The 21,551-nt window shown below is 60.0% G+C and overlaps 1 protein-coding gene across 1 annotated transcript in view; it reads left to right on the top strand.

The window, feature by feature from the left end:
• TNFRSF8 (TNF receptor superfamily member 8) overlaps positions 1 to 21,551 on the top strand; it is a 59,372-nt gene that overhangs the window by 29,821 nt on the left and 8,000 nt on the right. Inside the window, exons 4-12 of the mRNA XM_051834348.2 lie at positions 1,160 to 1,312; positions 5,119 to 5,206; positions 5,498 to 5,664; positions 8,195 to 8,317; positions 9,973 to 10,125; positions 12,876 to 12,969; positions 13,418 to 13,512; positions 15,602 to 15,703; positions 15,833 to 15,886. Coding sequence (XP_051690308.2) covers positions 1,160 to 1,312; positions 5,119 to 5,206; positions 5,498 to 5,664; positions 8,195 to 8,317; positions 9,973 to 10,125; positions 12,876 to 12,969; positions 13,418 to 13,512; positions 15,602 to 15,703; positions 15,833 to 15,886 — 1,029 coding nt within the window. The remainder of the gene's footprint in view (positions 1 to 1,159; positions 1,313 to 5,118; positions 5,207 to 5,497; positions 5,665 to 8,194; positions 8,318 to 9,972; positions 10,126 to 12,875; positions 12,970 to 13,417; positions 13,513 to 15,601; positions 15,704 to 15,832; positions 15,887 to 21,551) is intronic.

The raw sequence follows: 21,551 nt of genomic DNA, 5'->3' as shown, positions 1-21,551 counted from the left end.
CATGGGCTGCCGGCATTGTGCAGGAGGCAGCTTAACCTGCTGCGCCAGAGCGCAGGCCCCTCATTATGGTTTTAATTTGCGTTTCCCTAGTTGCTAATGAGTTGAGTGTCTGATCTTGTGTGTATTGCCACTCATTTATCATCCTTGGAGAGACGTCTGCTCAAGTCCTGGCTGTTAGAAAAATCGACAGACTTCATTTATTGCTTTCAGAGCAGTTTTAGGCTTATAGAAAAAATGCACAGGAAGTGCCAAGATTTCCCATTTACCTACTCCCTGGCCCCTCAGTTTCCATCTTCAACACGGGCCAGTGCATGGTGCAGTGGGTAAAGCCGCTGCCTGCGACACCAGATCAGGGTACCAGCTCAGGTCTCGGCTGCTCCACTTCCCATCCAGCTCCTTGCTCACGCGCCTGGGAAAGCAGCGGAAGGAGGCTGAGTGCCTGGACCCCTGCCACCCACAAGGGACACCCTGATGGAGCTCCAGGCTCCTGGCTTCAGCCCGGCCCAGCCCTCCCTGGCTGTTGTGGCCTATGGGGGAGCAAACCAGAAGATGGAAGATCTCCCTTTCTCTCTCTCTGACACTCTGGCTTTCAGATAAATAAAAATCAATCCTAACAAACTTTGCGTTAGTGCCCCAGGCTTGTTCTGCCCACCCCTGACACTCTGTTGTTCACCCAGGTCCATGCCTGATGGCTGGGTTCCCTGGGGTGCTGCAGACTCCGGGCTCGGACGGGTGGCTAACGGCACGGCCCCCACCCCAGCGCCACACGGAAGGGTTTCCCTGTGCTCCACCTGCGCCCTCCCCCGAGTCCCGGGGGCTCCCACCTTTGTGCTGTCCCCACGTCCCAGAGTGTCACACCTGGGCATCCCAGCACACCGCGGCTGTCACTCACAATGTGTGTGGAAGGTTCCGCGTGTCTTTTGCCTGCTTTACAACTGGGGCATTCATTTATTTCCAGCCCATTTTAGTGGCCTGGGGGTGTGGGTTGTGGACCCCGCTAGCTCTCCTGTCCTCCCGGGGGCTCTGCACGGAAGGGCCCAGATGCCATTCCCTGCACTACAGAGGCCCACGGTGGCATCTGATGCCCTGGGCGAGGCTGTCTCCACCCTTGTCCCTGCCCTGATCCCCCAACCCCGTGGTGCCCCTCTGTGCCCTTCAGACGACCTTGTGGAGAAGAGGCCGTGCTCCTGGAACTCCTCCCGCGTCTGCGAGTGTCGGCCGGGCATGTTCTGCGCCACCTCCGCGGCCAACTCGTGCGCCCGCTGCCAGGCCCGCCCCGCCTGCCCCCCAGGGATGGCCAGCAGGTTCCCAGGTAAGTCCCCACCCGAGGCCCAGGGCTGAGGTGTGTGCTGCCGCCCCCTCACCTAGCGACTCTGACCTCCAGCCTGTAGGGCTGCTTCCAGGAGGCACCGTGCACCTGCCCGCCGGCACCCCGGTGCTCCAGGCCTGGATGGCCCGTGCCTGTCTGTTCTTTGGAGCTGCTTGTGTTTCTTCAGCTCTGTGTCTGGGGTATGGGAGGCAGGGGCACCTCCAGGGACTCGCGCGGTGTTGCTCCTTGGTCCCCGGCTCCCGGCTGGGGCCTTTGTTGTATGCATCACTTCCAAGGCTTTTAGCTGCCCTGGTGGGGGAACAGGGAAAGGCGTATCTCTCACCAGAGGGAGCCCTGGGGTTCTTGTCTTTGTGCAAGAAAGAATTCAGGTGAGAGACGAGAGCAAAGTAACAAGTAGCAAGGTTTTCCTGGGGACAGGGCATCCGTCAGAACGGAAGGGACAGGGAGAGCGAGCCCAGACACTCGGACTGGGGGAGAGCGAGCTTGCATGGTTGAGTGGAGAGAACACATCGGGCAGGCAGAGGGCTGGGCTGCGAGGTTTTGAGGGAGTCTCTCTCTCCCCCTCCCCCTTCTCCTCCAGGACCAAAGGTTTGCTGAGTGTGAAATTCCTTCCCCGTAGGGGGAGCCCTGGCACAGGCAAAGGGCTTCCCCCGAGGGCAGCTCTGAAGGTTTCGTTGCCCCGAGTTACCAGGCCAGGGAACCCGCCTGGTCCTGGAGAGGGAGAATCCTCCGGGGAGCCCTCCTTGGGGGCGGGGCTGGGGCCACCTGGGAGGCTCTCAGGGTCTGGGCGGGACCTTCAAGGGTAGGTGCTGGGCTTCCTCTCACTCACACACAGGCTGATTGCTAACTCCCACCTAACTTATCTACTCTATCTGCCCAGCATGGAGTCTTGGAGAACACGCTTCTCTGCACAGCCCCTCCCTTTCAGCTGCACCTGCCCTGCAGGGCTGCGTGTGCTTCTCCCTCCCCCGGGCCTTTGCCTGCCTTTGCCCCTGTGGGGACACACTTCCTCTGCACAAGGGGACCCGCTCAGTCCCTTCCTACTCAGCTTGGGCTCTGTGGCCAGACACCACTTCCTCGGGGGCCTCGCCTGATCGCTCCCCAGGCGGCTCAGCACGGGAGCTTCTGCAAACGTGGGCAGGTACCTTCGTTACCTTTGTTCCTGTCCGGGGCTGACCCATGCCCGTCTCCCTCCTAGGCCTGAGGCCTCACGAGGACAAACAGCAGGTGCACGGGGCTCACCCTCGTCTCTCCACTGCCTGATCAAACGCCAGGCGTGGGCTCCGTCTCCATGGGTTCTTGCTGAATGACATGGGGCACCGGACAAGGAGATTGGAGCTGGGGTGGGTGGGGTTCTAGTCTAGTCAGAGTCTCCTTGGGTCCCAGGGGAGCACTCAGCTAAAGGACACAAAACCCTCCACCCACAAGCAGGGGCAGTGCCCTGGACTGGTGTCAGCTACCTGGACTTTTCCAAAGCTTTGCATCTCTGGGGCATGCTCCCACCCTTTTCTACGCCTCAGTCTCCCCAGCTGTAAGATAAAGAGGTGGAATTTGAAGGCCTTGGTGGCCTTCGAAGCTCAGAAAACCTTGCATTTCTGCCTTGCCTGAGTGAGTCGTTCTAGCTGGGCTTGGAGCCGGCTTCCTGCCTGCCTGGCTGTCTGGGCTGTGTTCCTGTGACTGCCACACGGTGGCGCCAGACCCCACTCCTTGCTGCTGCACTGCCCAGTGCAATCCCACTGGCCGTGGGCAGCCACGGAGCACTGAGACTGTGGCTGACCCACACTGAATGCCCGTGAGCATGGAGGGCCTGCTGCATCTCAAGGCTGAGTGTGAAGAAGGGATGTGTCCCGTCAGGATACTGATGACCTGGGCGTGTGATCAGATTTCAGATCATTGAGTCAAATAAATACATTATTAAAATTCATATTTTTAGAGATTTATTTATTTATTTGAAAGACAGAGTGACAGGGAGGGGGAGAGAGAGAGCTTCCATCTGCAGGTTCACTCCCCAAATGGTTTCAACAGACAGGGCTGGGCTAGGCTGAAGCCAGGAGCCTGGAGCTCCTTCCAGGTCTCCCATGCAGGTGGCAGGGAGCACCTGGGCCATTTTCTGCTGCTTTCACAGGCGTGTTAGCAGGGAGCTGGATCAGAAGCAGAGCAGCTGGGACTGGAACCAGTGCTCCGATTTGGGATGCCAGTGTCGCAGGCTCTGACTTAACCTGGTGCGCCACAACACTGGCCCCTTAAAATTCCTTTTAGTGATTTCTTTTTACTTTGTAAAGTCTAGCTTCTAGAAAATTTATTTATTTATAGATTTATTTGAAAGGCAGAGTTACAGAGAAAGAGAGAGAGAGAGGGAGACAGCGACAGATCTTCCATCTGTTGGTTCACTCCCCAAATGGCTGCAACAGCTGGGGCCGGGCCAGGCCAGCGCCAGGAGCTTCATCTGGGTCTCCCATGTGGGTGTGGGAGCCCCAGCACTCGGGCCATCTTCCACTGCTTTCCCAGGCCATTAGCAGGGAGTTGAATCAGAAATGGAGCAGCCGGGACTCGAACCGGCGCCCATCTGGGATGCCGGTGTGGCAGGTGCCGGCTTAACCTGCTGTGCCACAGTGACATATGAGAGACATCACGTTTCTGTTGGGTATCACTGCTTCAGAGGTGCTCTGGGCTTTGCTGCCACATCTTGCTCTCTCCTGCTTCCCTGCGCCCCCCACAAACCCCCCCAGCGGAGCCCCCCAGGCTGGGTTTTTAAAAGCAAAAGTTTTTTAAAGTGCAAGCTGGCCTCTGCTTCCGGGTCAGCTGGGAGGCTCCGCTGGCTTCCTCTCCCGGGATTCCCGAGTCTCCATACGCCCTGATTTCCAAGGGAGGAAACAACTGGAGGCCCAGGCCGGGGGTGGGGGGGGTAGGTTACCGGAGGACACCCAGCAGGGAACAGCCTCACAGGGATTCGAATGTCAAGCCTCAGTCTTTTACCCCAGCCCGCGACACATCCCTAACAGAGGCCGGCGTGGCTCCCGCCATCTTCCCTGAACCCCTGGGGTGCGGTACCACGCTGGGGTCACCTGAGTGTCACGGAGCAGGACTGGGGGTGGGGAAGGACGTGCTGTCACGGGGCGCTTCCGGTCCGCGTGCGCCTGCTGTGGGCGGACAGCCGCGTGCACTCTCCCTTGGCCGTGGCCTGTGGTAGCAGGCGACTTGCCCGGCACAGCAGGGCCCTGGGGGCTGAGGCTCAGGTGTGCTTGCTGGGATGCACCTGTGTTTTCCGGTCCACTCTGCTCCCACCATGACGCTTTGGGTTGCCCGTGACAGCATCCCCATGTTTGCCATGAGTCCCAGCATGGCTGGACCCCGGGGCTCTGTCTTTCCCGCCTCTCATCTCTTCCCTTCTGTCCGGAAGAGCGGGGCTCCAGGCTTGCTTCCTGCCACGCCTTGGTGGAAAGGACACCATCTTTCTTGCCATACGTTTCCCTTCCTGCCAGAACCAAGGCCTTAGAATCGCCTCGGGCAGGCATGGCTGTGTGTGCGCCCCGCCCTGAGCAGCTGGTCTGGCCCGAGGAGTGGCCTGGGTTGATCAGTCCCCCTGGTCCTGGGGTCTCCCATGGTGGGGAGCCTCGGTCCCAGACCTGACTCGCAGAGACTGAGATGGGAGCTGGAGGACCCCCCCCCCCCCAGGGACGATCAGGCTGCTGGAACCCTGGTGGCCCCTGCGTTTCCGAGACTCTGCAGGTGCACCCCCGCCACGTGGCTCCTCCACACCCCTTCTGAAGGCACTGTGATCCCCGCAGGCACAGCCAAGGACGCCGAGTGTGAGCCGCCTTCCCCGGCCACCAGCCCTGCCTGTAGCAGCCCCGAGGACTGCAAGGCGCCCCCCAGGTGACTCCAGCCCCCTTCCTCCTCCTCCTCCCTTCAGGGGAGTTGTCCCACCCCTCAGGGTGCGGCTGGGTGGCGGTGCAAGGGGTGCCTTAGCCCAGGCCACAAGTCACGTGCAGCCCCACTGTGGGCGCACATGCTGTCCCTGGGAGCTCACAGCCGGCCTGCCGGGGGCTGGGATGGGGGCTGGGCCGGGGGCCAAGGGCTGCCTCCACCCAGCACCAGTGTCCCTGAGCAGGAACCCCCCAGGGCCCCAGGGCGGGATTGTCAGGGCCACCTCTGGCTCTTCCCCAGGGGCACCGCTCCCCAGGCCAAGCCCAGCCTGAGGTCCCCAGCCACCTCCAGTACCAGGACCACGCTCCTCACGGGGGCCACCCCTCCCACCCCAGAGGATGCTTCTAGACCACCGAGGACCGACCCTCCCTCCACCATGGCCAACCTGGGCATAGACCCAGACCCAGGTAAGGGCCGGTGAGGCCGGCCGTCTCCCTGGCAGCGGCGTTCTGTGGGTGAACTACGTGCGAGTGCTGGTGGCCAGGGCAGCTGGGCACTGTGCCTCTCTCTTTGACCGGAGGGCACAGAGGAGGGTCTCAAGGGCGGAGCTGGCGAGCTGTGGGTGTCGAGGGCCGGAGGTGGGCCCTGCAGTGGGCTCGCTGTCTGGGGATGTAACAGAGACCTGGCGTGGGAAAACTGCCTCTAAGCAGGCACCAGAGAGTGGAGGAGCCAAGCAGTGTATCAACGCCACGGGCTCAGCTGGAATCATTCCTGAGACCTGAGCGACAGTCCCGAGTGTCTTACATAGTTGTAGGCTCATCAGCATTGCACCTTAGCTGTTCCAGCATTGGTGGGTTTAAATTGCAGCCTACGTGACTTAGGACTACACTTCCAATGGTCTGCGGGCTGGCGTGTTTGTAAAAGAGAATCCTAGGGCGGATTTATTAGCACAGATTTATGACTGGAGTTGGCAGAAGCAGAACTTAGGACGTCGTCCCTCCCTGGACACCATCCCAGGGCAGCTGCTCCGCTGGTTAATTGCTAGTGGCCACTTTACAAGGTCTGTGCCGGGAGGAGGGGCCCGTGTTTGTCTGGTTGTGGCTGCATTTCCTCTACAACAACACTTCCGAGGGCCATCTGCTGGCCAGGCAGCGTCCGGGCGCTGAGCCGATCCTAGGCGAGCCTTCCTTGTTCCCAAGGTGACAGACGGGCCCTTGCTCCACTCCCTTTACTTATTATTTCTAAAAATATCTATTTTACTTATTTGAGAGAGGGAGAGAGAGAACACTCCCATTTGCTGGTTATTCCCCCAAATGCCAGGCTGGGTCTCGCATGTGGGCGACAGGGATCCAAGCACCCAGACCATCCTCTGCTGCTCTCCCAGGTGCATTAGCAGAGAGCTGGATAAGAAGTGGAGCAGCTGGGACTCGAACCAGCATCCATGTGGAATGCTGGCATCACAGGTGGTGGCTCAACTCTGTGCCACAGCGCCAGCTCCAATCTCAGAACTTGGAGCAACACTGGACATGAGCCCTTTGTCCCCGGGCTGTGTTCAGGGGGCCCCTCCCTCCTGTGCATGGCCTCCCTGTGCCGTGTGGTGCCGGTGGATGCCAGGAGGGTCCGCCCTGTCCCGCAGTCCCTCTGACCCCGTGGTTTGTGCCGCGTGCTCTCTGTGCTCAACCACCTGTATGTATTTTCTAGGATGATTACTGCTTTTCCTTCATACCCTTAACTTTTATTTATTTATTTTTAAAAAATTAAAAGATTTATTTATTCATTTGTGCTACGGGGAGGGGGGGGAGAATCTTCCATCTGGTGGTTCACCCCCCCAAATGGCCATGATGGATGGGGCAGGCCAAGCCAAAGCTAGGAGCCTGTCACTCCCTCTGGGTCTCCCGCGTGGGTGCAGGGGTCCAAGCACTTGGGCCGTCGTCTGCTGCTCTCCCAGGCCATTAGCAGGGAGCTGGATGGGAAGAGGAGCAGCTGGGATGCGAACCTGTACCCATATGGGATGCTGGCACTGCAGGCGGCGGCTTTACCAGCTATGCCATGCCCTGGTCCTGGTATTATTTTGAACTATGAGAAATTACTGATATTTGACCATTTTTGACCGACAAAACCAGAACTTTGTATGGCTCAACAAATCCTCATCTACAGAAATCCAAGGTGTGTTTTTTTTTTTTTTTTTTTTAAGATTTACTTATTTATTTGAAAGGCAGTGACAGAGAGGCAGAGAGAGAGGGAGAGAGAGAGATCTTTCATCTGCTGGTGCACTGCCCAAATGGCCACAATCGCCAGAGCTGGGCCGATCCGAAGCCAGGAGCCAGGAGCTTCCTCTGGGTCTCCCACGCGGGTGCAGGGGCCCAAGCACTTGGGCTGGTCTCTGCTGCTTTCCCAGGCTCGTGAGCAGGGAGCTGGATCGGAAGCGAGCAGCCGGGACTCTCACGGTGCTCTGTGGGTGCTGTGCTGCAGGAGAAGGCTTCCCCGTGGCCCCCCTGTCTTTGATGTGGCGAGGCTGTGCCCAGCTGCCTAGCCTCGCTGAGCTCCCTGCTTTGCGCCAGTAGGGCACCTGCGACAGGCGGCTTGTCCGTGAGGGACAGCCTGGCTTTGCTCTTCCCTGCTCTGCCGCATTGGCTGGCGTCTCCTGTGCCCTAATAGGGTGGACCCCCTTGCCTTGTTCTATGACAGCCACGAGCAGGAAAGTGGCATGGCCACAGAACCGGGAGAGGCTGGCATGATGGCCGTGTTGGGTCCCAGAGGGCAGAGTGGGAGGCGGGGGCCAGTGGGACACAGCTGGTGCTCCTCCGTGGGGCTGGGACACGTCCCTTCCCTCCGAGTCTCAGGACTGCGTCTGCAAGGCGGGGCTCACCTGATGGGGGCGGGGGTGGGGTGGGAGGGATTGGGAAGCTGGGCCCGGTGCGTGGGGGCTTCAGGGATGGGGGGGTGGTAAGACCCTTGCCCGGGCGGCCTGGCCTGGAGCTCCTCTGCTCTTCCCAGGGTCGTCCCCGACGCCGACACAGCTGTGCCCGCAGGGGTCTCCCAGCTGCAGGAAGCAGTGCCAGCCAGACCACTACCTGGACGCGAACGGCCGCTGCATGGCCTGTGTGAGCTGCTTGCGTGGTAAGACCCTGCAGACAGTGGGGGGGGCTCGTGGGGAGGCGGAGGCCTGTGGGGCTGGGGAGAGACCTGGTGTCTCCAGTGACTCCTGCTCCGTGCGTGGGGGCCCCTGAGCAGAGCTCCCCCCATGCTCCTTCTTCCCTTCATGGAAATTTACCCATCAACCCCCTCCAGGTTCCACAGCCGTTCCAGCCTCGTAGGCACTGCGATTGCCCCATTTTACAGATGGGAAGACTGAGGCTTTGGGAAGTCTGGGGACTTCTGACGGCTGGAGCTTGCAGCCAGGCACAGCTACCACGGGTTCTGGCTCTTGTCCATCCTCAGGGAGCCCCCTGCCTGCTGGCGCTTCCCAGGGGCTCCCGTAGGACAGGTGGGATGAGGGTGCTGGGCTTTCCCCTGGACAGCTCACCACAGCTGCGTGGCAGCATCGGCCGTCCGGTGCCATTCGCCAGGGCCACGCAGGGCAGGGAAGCTGCCGGCGCCACGGGCCACTCACAGAGGCCGCTGGGAACGGTGCTTCTGCCTCCTTGTCCGGAGCCTCGGCCTCGTGGCAGTGAGGACAGGAGAGGCAGGGAGGCTGTCCGAGGAGAGGCAGGGAGGATGTCCGAGGAGTGGCCTCCGTCCAGTTCCCAAGGCTGCGTGGCAACTTTTCCCCAAACTCGGTGATGCAAACCAGCCATTTGTCGTGCTCCTGGGTTCTGTGGGCTGGAATCCAGACCGGCCCTGCCCTGCGGCGCCTGGGGTCCTGGCTGGGAGACCTGCAGGTGCAGCTGGGATCAGGTCATCGCTGTCATCCGCTGTCTGGGGGACGGCACCCAGCTCCTGCCCAGGGCCTCTCCTGGGCTTCCCTCAGAGGCGGAGACAGTGAGCGAGCGAGCGAGGGAGAAGCAGAGGCAGGGACAGAGACGGAGGGACAGGTGGTGGCAGCAGCCTGTCCTTGGTCACCCAGTGGGGCCTCAGCCGAGGTTCTCACGAGTCTCGCTTGCGATGGAGGAAGGGAAATAATTGCACTGCAGATGGATTTATTTGAATAGTAGAGAGAGAGGACAGACAGACAGGCAGACAGATCCCGTCTCTGGCTTACCGCGGAACGCCTGCAGCAGCTGGGGCTGGGCCAGGAGCTGCCGGGGCCGGGAGCTGGGCCGGGTCCCCACAGGTGTCTCCGGGAACTCTGCCCTCACCTTGCGATTCCGGCTTCCGTGAGCGCCGCGAGGTGCCCGAGTAGAAACGTGTTCCATGTTCTTACGTCTTTTCTTTCGCAGAACCTCTCTCACTTTATTTTTGCCTAAGAAAAAATTCTTTTTCCCAGCACCGGAAACTCCAAACATAGCAGGGAGCGGGCTCAGTTGGGCTGTGCTTCCTCCGTGGCTTTAAACAGTTACAGCCACGGCCAGAATGGGTCCACAGAAGCCCAGGCTGCTCCGCTGTGCCTGGGGGGGGATCGGTTAGCTTCACTGAGATCGGGGTCGCGTGTGTGCTCTGGGCAGTGGCCTCTGAGCTGCCCGCCGCCCCGGGGTTTCCTCCAGCCACTGTTCCCCACCTGCTGTCCCTGCCCCACCCCCAGCCCCAGCTTCCTGTGGGGGAGGGAATGTTTGCATTTTCTAGGATTTTCCATAACTGTGCTCCCGGCCCCTCCCCCACCTCTCTGTGCCCTTCAGACGACCTTGTGGAGAAGAGACCGTGCTCCTGGAACTCCTCCCGCGTCTGCGAGTGTCGGCCGGGCATGTTCTGCGCCACCTCCGCAGCCAACTCGTGCGCCCGCTGCCAGGCCCGCCCCGCCTGCCCCCCGGGGATGGCCATCGACCCCCAGGGTAAGCCGTGCCCACCCCAACCACAAGGCTGAGGTCTCTGCCCCTCCTGCCGAACCTCTGGCCTGACCATGACCTTCAACCCCGGCTGTTAGCGAGGTCAGGTTTGGACTTTGGTTATTCTTTGAGTAATTAGTCCCAGTTAGCAGAATAAAATCTGTATTTGGCATTTTGGTAAGATTTTGATGATTTTTAAAAAAGATTTATTTATTAGCCGGCGCCGTGGCTCAATAGGCTAATCCTCCACCTTGCGGCGCCGGCACACCGGGTTCTAGTCCCGGTTGGGGCGCCGGATTCTGTCCCGGTTGCCCCTCTTCCAGGCCAGCTCTCTGCTATGGCCAGGGAGTGCAGTGGAGGATGGCCCAGGTGCTTGGGCCCTGCACCCCATGGGAGACCAGGAAAAGCACCTGGATCCTGGCTCCTGCCATCGGATCAGCACGGTGCGCCGGCTGCAGCGGCGGCCATTGGAGGGTGATCCAACGGCAAAGGAAGACCTTTCTCTCTCTGTCTCTCTCTCTCACTGTCCACTCTGCCTGTCAAAAAAAAAAAAAAAAAGATTTATTTATTTATTTGAAAGTCAGAGTTATACACAGAGAGGAGAGGCAGAGAGAGAGAGAGAGAGAGAGGTCTTCCATCCACTGGTTTGCTCCTCAATTGACCCCAATGGCCTGAGCTCCACTGATCCGAAGCCAGGAACCAGGAGCTTCTTCTGGGTCTCCCACGTGGGTGCAGGGGCCCAAGGACTTGGGCCATCTTCTACTGCTTTCCCAGCCACAGCAGGGAGCTGGATTGGAAGTGGAGCAGCCGGAACTTGAACTTGCGCCCGTATGGGATGGCAGCACTGCAGGCGGCTGTCTCAACCTCTAGCGCTGGCCTCTTGATGATTTCTTTTCATTGTTTGAGAGGTAGAGAGCTTCCTATCTGCTGCTTCACCCCCCACTCTCCCCGTCCCGTGCACCCTCAGTGCCTGCAATGGCTAGGACTGAGCCAGGTTGGAGCCGGGACCTAGGAACTCAACCCAGGTCTTCCGCATGGGTAGCAGGGACCCGACTCCGGGGGCCATCACCTGCTGCCTCCCAGGTGTGCGTCAGCAGGAAGCTGGATTGGGAGCTGGGACTGGAACTCAGGCTGGCCCAGTGTGGAGAAGCTCCTCGCCCTGCTACCAGCTACAGGAATATTCCATAAAGTCCTTTTTGATATAAGCACGAATGAGCAGCCACAACCGTCAGACTTGCAAGGAAAGCCAGCGCTGGGGAGGGGGAGGGACCAGGTATGCAAGCAGAAAACCCCAGCATGCCGAAGCAGCAACAGAGGAGAACCTAGCATTAAACTCCTGTCCACAGAAAAATTCCCCAAGTTGTTACAGCCGTAAAGCGAGCTTAGGATGCTATAAAAACGGAGCAACAAGAGATCAGAGGGCGAGAAGTGGGTTTCAGGCCTGTGTGGTACTGACCTATCCCCTCGGGGCTGGGGCTCCCCTCGCACCTGCTCTCCTTGGCAGTGAGCGTGATGCTCAGCTTCGCCAGTAGAGGGCGCAGGGAGCCACTGCAGGAGGAAAGCGGCTCCTAGGGTGGTCTTGGCTTGTTCCGGCTCCTGCTGCAGTCTGCCTGCCCCAGGGTGTGTAGGGTGGGGGTGTGGGGGCACATCTGGGGGTGCTCTGCCTCCGTGGCGCTCCCGGAGCAAGCAGACCGCACAGCCCCAGCTTATGCCTGGGGACCACCCTCATGTGGCCCTGCCTATGCAAGTTGACACCTGCAGGGTTGGCCAGCAGAAGGGATGGCTGTCCTGCTGACCAGCTGAGCCAGGGCAGAGCGGGATGACCAGGGCTCAGAGAAGGGGGAATTGCAGTACATTTCATGATTACTAGAGTTGAAAACCTGAGGCTGTGATAAAGACACATTATTCTTAAAAAAAAAAAAAAAAAAGATTTTGGGGTCAGCGTTGTAGTGCAGCTGGTTAAGCCACCGCCTGCAAAACCAGCATCCGATATGGGTGCCGGTTCGAGACCCAGCTGCTCCACTTCTGATCCAGCTCCCTGCCGATGCACCTGGGAAAGCAGCAGAGGATGAATCAAGTCCTGAGGCCCCTGGACCCACGTGGGAGAGCCGGATGGAGCTCCAGACTTCTGGCTTCAGCCTGGCTCAGCCCTGGCTGTTGCAGCCATTTGGGGAGTGAACCAGCAGACGGACGATCTCTCTCTCTTCCTCCCTTTCTCTCTCTCTGACTTTTTGTTTTGTTTTGTTTTGTTTTGACAGGCAGAGTTAGACAGTGAGAGAGAGAGAGAGAGACAGAGAGAAAGGTCTTCTTCCATTGGTTCACCCCCAAAATGGCCACCATGGCCGGCCCTGTGCTGATCTGAAGCCAGGAGCCAGGTGCTTTTCCTGGTCTCCCATGGGGTGCAGGGCCCAAGCACTTGGGCCATCCTCCACTGCCCTCCCAGGCCACAGCAGAGAGCTGGGCTGGAAGAGGAGCAACTGGGACAGAACCGGTGCCCCAACCGGGACTAGAACCCGGTGTGCCGGTGCCACAGGCGGAGGATTAGCCTAGTGAGCTGCAGCGCTGGCCATTTCTCTCTCTGACTTTAAAATTTTAAAAAATGATATTAAATTTTCTTTTCAAAAATGGAAGTGATATTTAAACTGGAGGAATGCACCCCGTGCTCTGCCTCCCGGAAGTCACCGGCCCCCGCTGGTGAAGTCCTTCCTGGAGACACCAGGCTCGCCACACTGACCCTAAGATGTTGTCACCCTCAGAAATTCCCGCTGAGAGCGACGCCACCCCTGAGCCGCCTCCCCCGGGGACCCTCCCTGACTGCAGCTCCCCCGAGGACAGTGGGGCGCCTGCCAGGTGACTCCCGCCCTTTCTCTCCTTGGGCTGCTGGGGGACGTGGGGAGGGGAGACGGCTGGGCCTGGTGGAGGGGTCCTGGGCTGGGAGGGCGTCTTGGGGACAGTGTGTCCTGCTCTGTGCTGGCACCACTGGCAACCTGCAGAGCGAGACCACACGCTGCCTCCGGCGTGCTCGGCAGGGGCCGTGCGCAGAGGCCGGGGCCTGGGCTGTGTCCCCGGCAGGGGCCGTGCGCAGAGGCCGGGGCCCGGGCTGTGTCCCCCGGCAGGGGCCGTGCGCAGAGGCCGGGCCCGGGCTGTGTCCCCCGGCAGGGGCCGTGCGCAGAGGCCGGGCCCGGGCTGTGTCCCCCGGCAGGGGCCGTGCGCAGAGGCCGGGCCCGGGCTGTGTCCCCGCCGAATCCCGAGGTAGCGAGTGGTGCCTGTGCAAGCACTCTCCCTGCTCTCCCTGCAGCACCGCCACGCTCAGCTCCCAGCTGGACCCCCACACCCGCTCCTCCAGCACCCCCGGCTCCTCCTCCTCCACCCGGAAGCCCACGCTGGATCCAGGTAGGGACCGCCCCAGGGTGGGGCCTGAGTGGAGCCAGCCTCCTCCGGTCAGGAGGTGGGGGTGCGGGTGGTGGGAATCAAAGTGGACCGCGGGGTTCGGGCCTCCGGGGCCGGGGCGGAGTCGCTGGCTCCGTTGCTGGCTCCCGCTTCATTCCATGGCCCATCACTCCCCTTGAGAAGAGCTTTTAAAAAAGATTTCATTTATTTTTGTGTTTTAAAGATTTGCTTGTTCTTTACTTGAAAGTCAGAGTTGTGGAGAGAGAGGGAGAGACAAAGATCTCCCATCAGCTGGTGCACTCCCCAGATGGCCGCAATAGCCAGAGCTGAGCCAAGCCCAAGCAGGAGCCAGGAGCTTCTTCCAGGTCTCCCACATGGGTGCAGAGGCCCAGGCACTTGGGCCATCTTCTCCTGCTTTCCTAGGCCATAGCAGGGAGCTGGATTCAAGAGGAGCACCCGGGTCTTGAACCAGCCCCCATTTGGGATGCTGGTGCCGCAGGCAGAGGCTTAGCCGGCTACACTGCATCGCTGGCCCCCAAACACCTTGATTTTCACATTTGGTGCCTCAACTCATTTTCTATTTATTTATTTATTTTAAGATTTATTTATTTATTTGAAAAGCAGAGTTACACAGACAGAGAGAGAGAGAGAGAGACAGACAGACAGATCTGTCCACTGGTTCACTTCCCAACTGGCCAGAAGGGTCCAGGCCGAATCCAGGAGCCAGGAGCTTCATTTGGGTCTCGCTGTGGGTGGCCAGGGCTTAAGTGTTTGGGCCTTCCTCTGCTGCTCTCCCAAGCACAGTAGCAGGGAGCAGGATGGGAAGTGGAGCAGCCAGGACTCGCATCAGCGCCCATGTGGGATGCCGGCACTGCAGGTGGTGGCTTTACCCGCGACGCCCCAGTGCCGGCCCCCAGAAAGTATTTCGTGAGTGATTTCATGACCTTGACTGGTTGTTTAATTCCATCGAGCTCCAGTTTTCTATTCTGTAAAGCTGCAGTGGCACAGCCACGGGGGGCTGCATGTGACTTGTCCACACTACGTGGCTGGCGTGGGACTGTCCCACATATCTGGCAATTCACGTTAAGATTTGCAGTTCTGGGGGGGGCATCGTTGTGGGGTAGTGGGTTAAGCTGCATCTGCAGTGCCAGCATCCCATATGGGTCGTGGCTCCTGTCTCAGCTGCTCCACTTCCTGCCCAGCTTCCTGTAATGTACCTGGAAAGTTGTGGAGGACGCCCAAGCGCTTGGGCCCCTGCACTCACGTGGGAGACCCGGATGAAGCCCTTGGCTTTGGCCTGTCCCAGCCCTAGCCATTGCAGCCATTTGGGGAGTGAACCACTGGATGGAAGATCTCTCTCTCCCTCTCCCTTTCTGTCTCTGTAACTCTGCCTTTCAAATAAATCAATCTTAAAAAAAAATACTTGCAGTTCTGACTATGGACACTAGGTGGAGGTAGTTCTCAGGTCTTTAAGGGCTTTAAGGGCTGAGACGCCCTTAGCCGGCGCTGACTCTGAACACCTGAAAATGGACATAAACGGAAAGGGATGGCGGCACGGGTGAGCTCACCGGGGAGGCCGCTGCAGCCCTAAGGCGTAAGGAGATGCAGCCAGACAGGCCCCTGGCCTGGCCGGAGCCCTGACCTCCCATTTACCCCCCGGGGGACCTCGGGCAGGTTTCCTAGCCGTCACGGACCTCAGTTTCCCTAGTTTGTGAAATGGAGACATGCAAGGTTTCCAGGCATGGGGAACCCCTGTTTTGGGGGTGCCCAGGGCGGCCCCTCCCTGCTGCAGCCACACTGCGAGCCGCGAGCCGCCCGTCCCCCTCCTCCACGTCCTGTTGACCCCCATTTCTCACCCTCTCCTCCCACCATCAGCGGTGCTCAGCTCCCTAGGCCCAGGCGAGGGCGGGCGGGCAGGGTGAGGTCTGGGCGGGACCCCGTCCTGGCATGGGAAGGGACCAGGCGCTGTTGGTCACGGTGGAGTGCCCGTCCTGGCAGAAGAAGGCAGGCAGGGCCATGGCTGTCGTGTGCGGCGCTGCGAGGTCCCCGGCCCCCTGCCATGGGCTGAAAGTGCAGCACCCGCGTGTTTCAGGCCCCGTGCTCTTCTGCGTGATCTTGGTGCTGGTGGCGGCGCTGGGCTCCGGCTCCTTCCTCCTGTGCCACCGGAGGGCCTGCAGGAAGCGGATCTGGCAGAGTGAGTGCCTGCGGCCTCTGGCCGTGGGGGGTGGGGGTGGGTCAGGGTGCTCTGTGCTGGCCTGGCGGTGGGGGGGGGGGCTCCCCTGCCTGGCCCGTCTCGCCAGCCCTGCTCCTGGTGTCTCCCCAGAGCTGCACCGGTGCTACTCGGCCCAGACCTTCCGGCCTGCGGTGGAGCGAGTGGGTGAGTGTCTGGTGGTCCCAAGGCTGCCTGAGCCGCAGGACCTGTGGCAGCTCTGGGCCCGGCTCTGGGCTTGGAGACTTCAATTCTCCTCCCAGCCCGGCCTCCCCACGAGCTGCCCCTCCCCAGTCTGCAGTGGGCAGACAACACCAGCGCACTGTGTGCTGTGGGTGGTGCTGGTGTCAGGTGCAAACCCAGCTGGTCCTACCTCTGCCTCGGGGACCCCACAGGGCTCCCTGGCGCCTTCCCCTCTCTCCTGTCCCCTCCTCTGCCGACACAGCGGCGGAAAGGCCTAGGGCGCCAGAACAGGTGGCCGGGCTGGAATCCTGGCTCTGTACCAGCTGCGTGGCCCTGGGCAAATTCTTCTGTCTCAATTTCCTCATCTATGAAACGGGGACAAGGGTTACTGCAGACGGGGCCTGAGAGGCACGGGTGGACGCCTGCCCACGGTCCACGCTCAGCCAACAGTGGGTGCTGCCTGTGTCTGCAGCCTGTTCTTCACCTGGTGGCTTGGTGGCTGGGCCCAATCGCCAGGTCAATTCTTGGAGGTGGCCTTGGGGAGCCCTTGACCCTCCCAGGCTGTCCAGGCCAGGGATCACCTGGACCTGGGGCAGGGGCCGGGGGCCGGGAGCGTGGGTCTGAGCCTTCTTGTGCCGGGGCCTCGTCTCCCGGTGCAGCCGGGCAGGTCCTCCTCCCCCACAGCGCTGATTGTGCACCTGTGGGGAATTGTCTGGGCTTCCCTTGTGGTCTACACGGCAGCCTGCTCCCAGGGACCGTGCCCAGTCCAGACGGAGGAGATGAGGGGCAGAGAGGCGCACGGTGGCCCAGGGCCCTCAGCCTCGGGCAGCAGAGCCCGCCCCGTGGGGAGCGTTGCCCGATGGTGGTTGTGTGTGGGGTGGGCTCAGCCCTGTCCCCTCTTCCTTCCTCCCCCAGCTCTGTCTCCTCCGCCCCACCCCACCCCATGCCCCCCCAGGTCCCAGGCTGCGTCCCGAGACCCCCGTGGGCACAGGAACACAGTGCGCCGAGGCAGGGTTTGAATCTGCTGAGTTTCACAAGCAGGGGTTTCTGTTTTGATGGTTCCAGGCCTGTTTCCATGAGCTGTCAGCCTCAGCGAGTCACTGAAACCGGCGTTTGCTTTCTTGACATTTTTCTAGTATTAGACTTTCCATTGCCGTCAGTTTATTTTTCTCTTCAAACCCTGGTGACACCCGTTGTGTCCCCTCCTTCCTCCCTCCCCCCCCCCCAAAAAAAAAAAAAACAAGCAAGCAAGCAAGCGCCTTCCTTTACAAAGCCAGGCCTGGCAGGGACTGAGCCTGGGGCGGGCCGGGCACCTGGATCGTCTCTGGCCTCCTGGCTTCCTTGGGTTCCCAGAGGGAAGGAGGGTGAAGCTGTGATCTGCGCGATGAGACGCTGAATTGCTCTGCCCTGGCCGCCTGTGTCCTGGTGACGGGGCAGCACCTGCCGCTGCTGTCTCCATCCTGCGGCCGAGCAGCTGGGGGCACAGGAAGACACAGCACCTGGTTAAAAGCCTCGTGCTTAACAAGCGGTTGGATTTTGATCCTGCTGTTGCGATTTTCCTAAAACGGGTTTCTCACCCCCAGCACGACTGCCATGACTGTGGGGGCCTGTACTGATGCCAGTAGCGCCCGCTGGCGGCCGGAACCCGCATGTCTCCAGGCATCGCTGCGCAGGCCCCGGAGGGAAAGGGCTCCGGGTCGCTGAGAGCCACCGGGCTGAATTCTTGCCACCTTTCATTTCAGCGGGATCTGAGTCGTTACTTTCCTGTTACTTTGGACAGATTTAGGTTGAGAAAATTCTTTTTCGCTTTGAAACAACTTCGGGCTGACAGAAAAGTTGCTTGTCTGCCCCTGAGCCATGGGGAACCAAGGCTTTTCACATCGATACGTTACCCGCAGTGAGTCCTCAGGTCCTGGTCACGTTTTTCTTTTCTTTTAAAGATGTATTTATTTATTTGAAAAGTAGAGTTACAGAGAGAGAGAGAGAGAGAGAGAGAGAGATCTCCCACCTGCTGGTTCACTCCCCAAATGGCTGCAACAGCCAGGGCTGGGCCAGGCTGAAGCCAGGAGCCAGGAGCTCCATCTGACTCTTCCACGTGGTTGCAGGGCCCTAAGCACTCGGGCCATCTTCCACTGCTTTCCCAGGTGCATTAGCAGGGAGCTGGATGGGAAGTGGAGCAGCCGAGACTCGGACTGGTGCCCCTAGGGGATGCCTTCATCCCAGATGGTGGCTTTACCTGCTGCACCACCAAAGCAGCCACCCCAACCCCATTCAGGTTCCTTCGTTTGTCCCAGTAGCATCTGTCGCGGCAGCAGAATCTGGCTGAGAGCCGTGTGGCGCACGTGGTGCTGTCTCTTGAGTCTCCCTGTGTCAGCTTCCCGCCTTTCTGTGGCTCTCGTGGCCTTGCCACTTGGGCCTGTGGTTTCCTGGATGCGCCTCGCTTTGGGCTTGTCTCGTGTTTCGTTGTGCGTGGACTCAGGTGGGGCGACTTGGGCGGGCGATCGCAATAGGGCTGCTGGGCTCTCCCCGGGCCGGTCGAGTTCTGGTGTGCCCTGGGGCACTATGGGCTTTGTGAAGGTTGCAGGCGAGGGGACTGCCCCTCCTTGGGATTGGTCCCGGGGCACCCTGCACACCCCACCCCCCGGGGGGTGCTCAACGTGACATGATGTCTCATGTGAAGTGATGGCACAGAAGCCACACCGTCCTCCACGCACTTGCGTCGTCTCGCAGAGGCTTCGAATCCTTGGCACAATGCAGATGCGGTGGAAAGAGTGGTCAGCCGTGCTGCTGAGGCCACTGGGGTGGGGCGCCTTGTCCTGCCAAGGGCCGGTTGGCTATCTGTGCCATCATTTGTGGGCCACGCAGACTTGCAGCCTGCTGTAGATGCAGTGAATGTCGGGTCCTGCCTGCCCAGGCCAGATCCAGTGATGTCCCTCAGCCCTGGTTAGGGAAGAGCGACGAGACATGGTCGTTTTCTGTCTTCCATCCGTGGCTGGTTGAAGCCCAGATGTAGACCCCGTGGCTAGAGGGCCAGCCGTGTTTTCAGAGGAAGTTTTTTGAGTCTCCAGAATTCACTCTTCATCAGGTTTTATTTTCCCATTTATTTTTTTAAGATGTATTAATTTATTTGAAAGTCAAAGTTACACAGAGAGAGAAGGGAGGGAGGGAGAGAGAGAGAGAGAGAGAGAGGTCTTCCATCTACTGGTTCACTCCCCAGTTGGCCACAGTGGCCAGAGCTGTGCTGATCCGAAGCCAGGAGCCAGGAGCTTCTTCCAGGCCACGCAGGTACAGGGGCCCAGGGACTTGGGCCATCTTCTACTGCTGTCCCAGGCCCTAGCAGAGAGCTGGATCGGAAGAGGAGCAGCCGGGACTCAAACCTGCACCCATAGGGGATGCCGGCACTGCAGATGGCGGCTTTGCCGCCCCCCATTTTTGCATAGATCTGTGTATGGACTCAGGGATTCTTGTTTTTACCATCGATATATTTTTTTTTTTGACAGGCAGAGTGGACAGTGAGAGAGAGAGACAGAGAGAAAGGTCTTCCTTTGCTGTTGGTTCACCCTCCAATGGCCACCGCGGCCGGCGCGCTGCGGCCGGCACACCGCACTGATCCGATGGCAGGAGCCAGGTGCTTTTCCTGGTCTCCCATGGGGTGCAGGGCCCAAGCACCTGGGCCATCCTCCACTGCACTCCCTGGCCACAGCAGAGAGCTGGCCTGGAAGAGGGGCAACCGGGACAGAATCCGGCGCCCAGACCGGGACTAGAACCCGGTGTGCCGGCGCCGCTAGGCGGAGGATTAGCCTAGTGAGCCGCGGCGCCGGCCTACCATCGATATTTTTTAAGATTGACTTTTACTTTATTTGAGAGGGGGCAGAGAGAGCGAGCGAGTGAGAAGGTGCACTCTCGTTCACTGGTTCACTCCCCAAACACCCACAAGGCTAAGCCAGGCTGAAGCTGGGAGCGGGATATTCAGTCCAGGTCTCCCACATGGGTGACAGGGGCCCAACCACTGGAGCCATCACCTGCTGCCTTCTAGGGTGCGCATTTGCAGGAACGTGGGCCTGGGAGCGGAGCTGGGACCTGAACCCTATGTGGAGCCTGGGTTTCCCAGCCGGCAGCCTAAGTGCCAGGCCGAGGGCAAATCCCCTGTCTTTATTTCGATGCTCGGGTTGTCTCTGCTGGGTCCGTGGGAGCCCCTTCAAGCGCCTGTGTTCTCTTGGCCCTATCCTTTTGTGCTTGGTCCCTCTCGATCCTAAGACGCACCTGGCTCATCTCGTCCTCTCGCGCCCCAGCCCCGGGCCAGGCTGTGTCTCCCAGGGCCCAGGCTGTGAGCCTGGGGCGCCCACCGCCGGAGCCTGCCGCCCCCTGTGCCAAACCTCTTCCTTGAGCCGCTTCTGCTTCCAACAGCATCAGCGGATCCGGGCCGGAGGAGGGATGCGGCAGAAAGGGGCGAGCCCTGACGACGGGGAGGGCTGGAGGGCGCCCCCAGGGGTCACCGCAGATCCGTGCCAGATGGGTTTATGAGAAGTCTGTGATTAGTCCAAAAAGCAAGGAAACCCATCAGAGAAGAGAGCGGGCTGGAGGCACATCCACGGGGCAGAGCGCTTGTGCAATCTGACCTGTGTGCTCCGCTAGACTGCTTCTGCCTCTGTCGAAGGCTCTGGGCTGTGGCACGGCCGGCCGTAGGCGGATTCCGGGTCTTCCTGTTTACTGTTCTGTGCCATTGTGCTTGCTTCTGTCCAGCTCTGGTCTACTGTGCATGTGTGGGGCGGGGAGCAGCCCCGTGTCCCCCGGGGCGTTTCTGGGCCCATTGTGTGCTAAGCAGCGTCCCCAGGCAGCTTCCTTTAGCAGTATTTTGATTAAAAAAAAAAAAAAAGAGTTCTAAGTAGACTGCATTTTTAGGGGAACAGTCCTGGGCTTACGGAAAATCTGAGTGGGCAGTACAGAGTCCCCTTGGCCCCGTGGCCTGTTTCTCTGTCGTTAGCTCCCTACAGAAGTCGTGATCCTTGGCCCAAAGCTGGCTACATGGCGTGCAGCTGCAGTGCGTCTCCTTAGGCCCCTCTGGCCCGGCACAGTCAGAGATTTGGCAAAAGGCCCCCTCCTGGGATCTCTTTAATGATCTCACAGTTAGCCTGGGGCTTGGGGCTTTGGGGAAGGCGGGCTGCAGAGATCAGCAGAGATCACGGCCGTGGTGGTCTTGCCGCAGCAGGTGCACCTGTCTCAGCACGGTTCGCCAGCAGGCGTCGCCACGCTGGAGCGCTCCTCCAGCCTGCACTAAAACCCCGAGGTTGGCACGCTCCGTCCCATTGTCCAGATGAGAAGACCGAGGCTGGGTTGCACCGTCGAGGCGGCCTCTGCTCCAGGTGCCTCGTTGTTTGATGTTTGGTGTCTCCTCAATTCTGTCATCACAGGCACCCCTGCTGTGCCGGCCCTTTCGCTTCTCCCTGGTCGCAACCCCGGGTCACGGGGCTCGGCCCCTCGCTGAGACCCTGTTTCCTTCCTCTCCCAGAAGGAGTTTTGTCAGTTTTATTTGTTTGCTTTGTGACTCAATCACATGCTTTTTGGGCCTCCTCTGGCTACCCCAGAGACCTGGCACCACGCAGCCGCCGGCTGTTTGCAAAGCTGAAACCCTCAAAGCATGCAGTTGGCG

The sequence above is a fragment of the Oryctolagus cuniculus genome, chromosome 7 (assembly GCF_964237555.1).
Source record: "Oryctolagus cuniculus chromosome 7, mOryCun1.1, whole genome shotgun sequence".
NCBI lineage: Eukaryota > Metazoa > Chordata > Mammalia > Lagomorpha > Leporidae > Oryctolagus > Oryctolagus cuniculus.
This window is presented reverse-complemented; position numbering and strand designations above follow the sequence as displayed.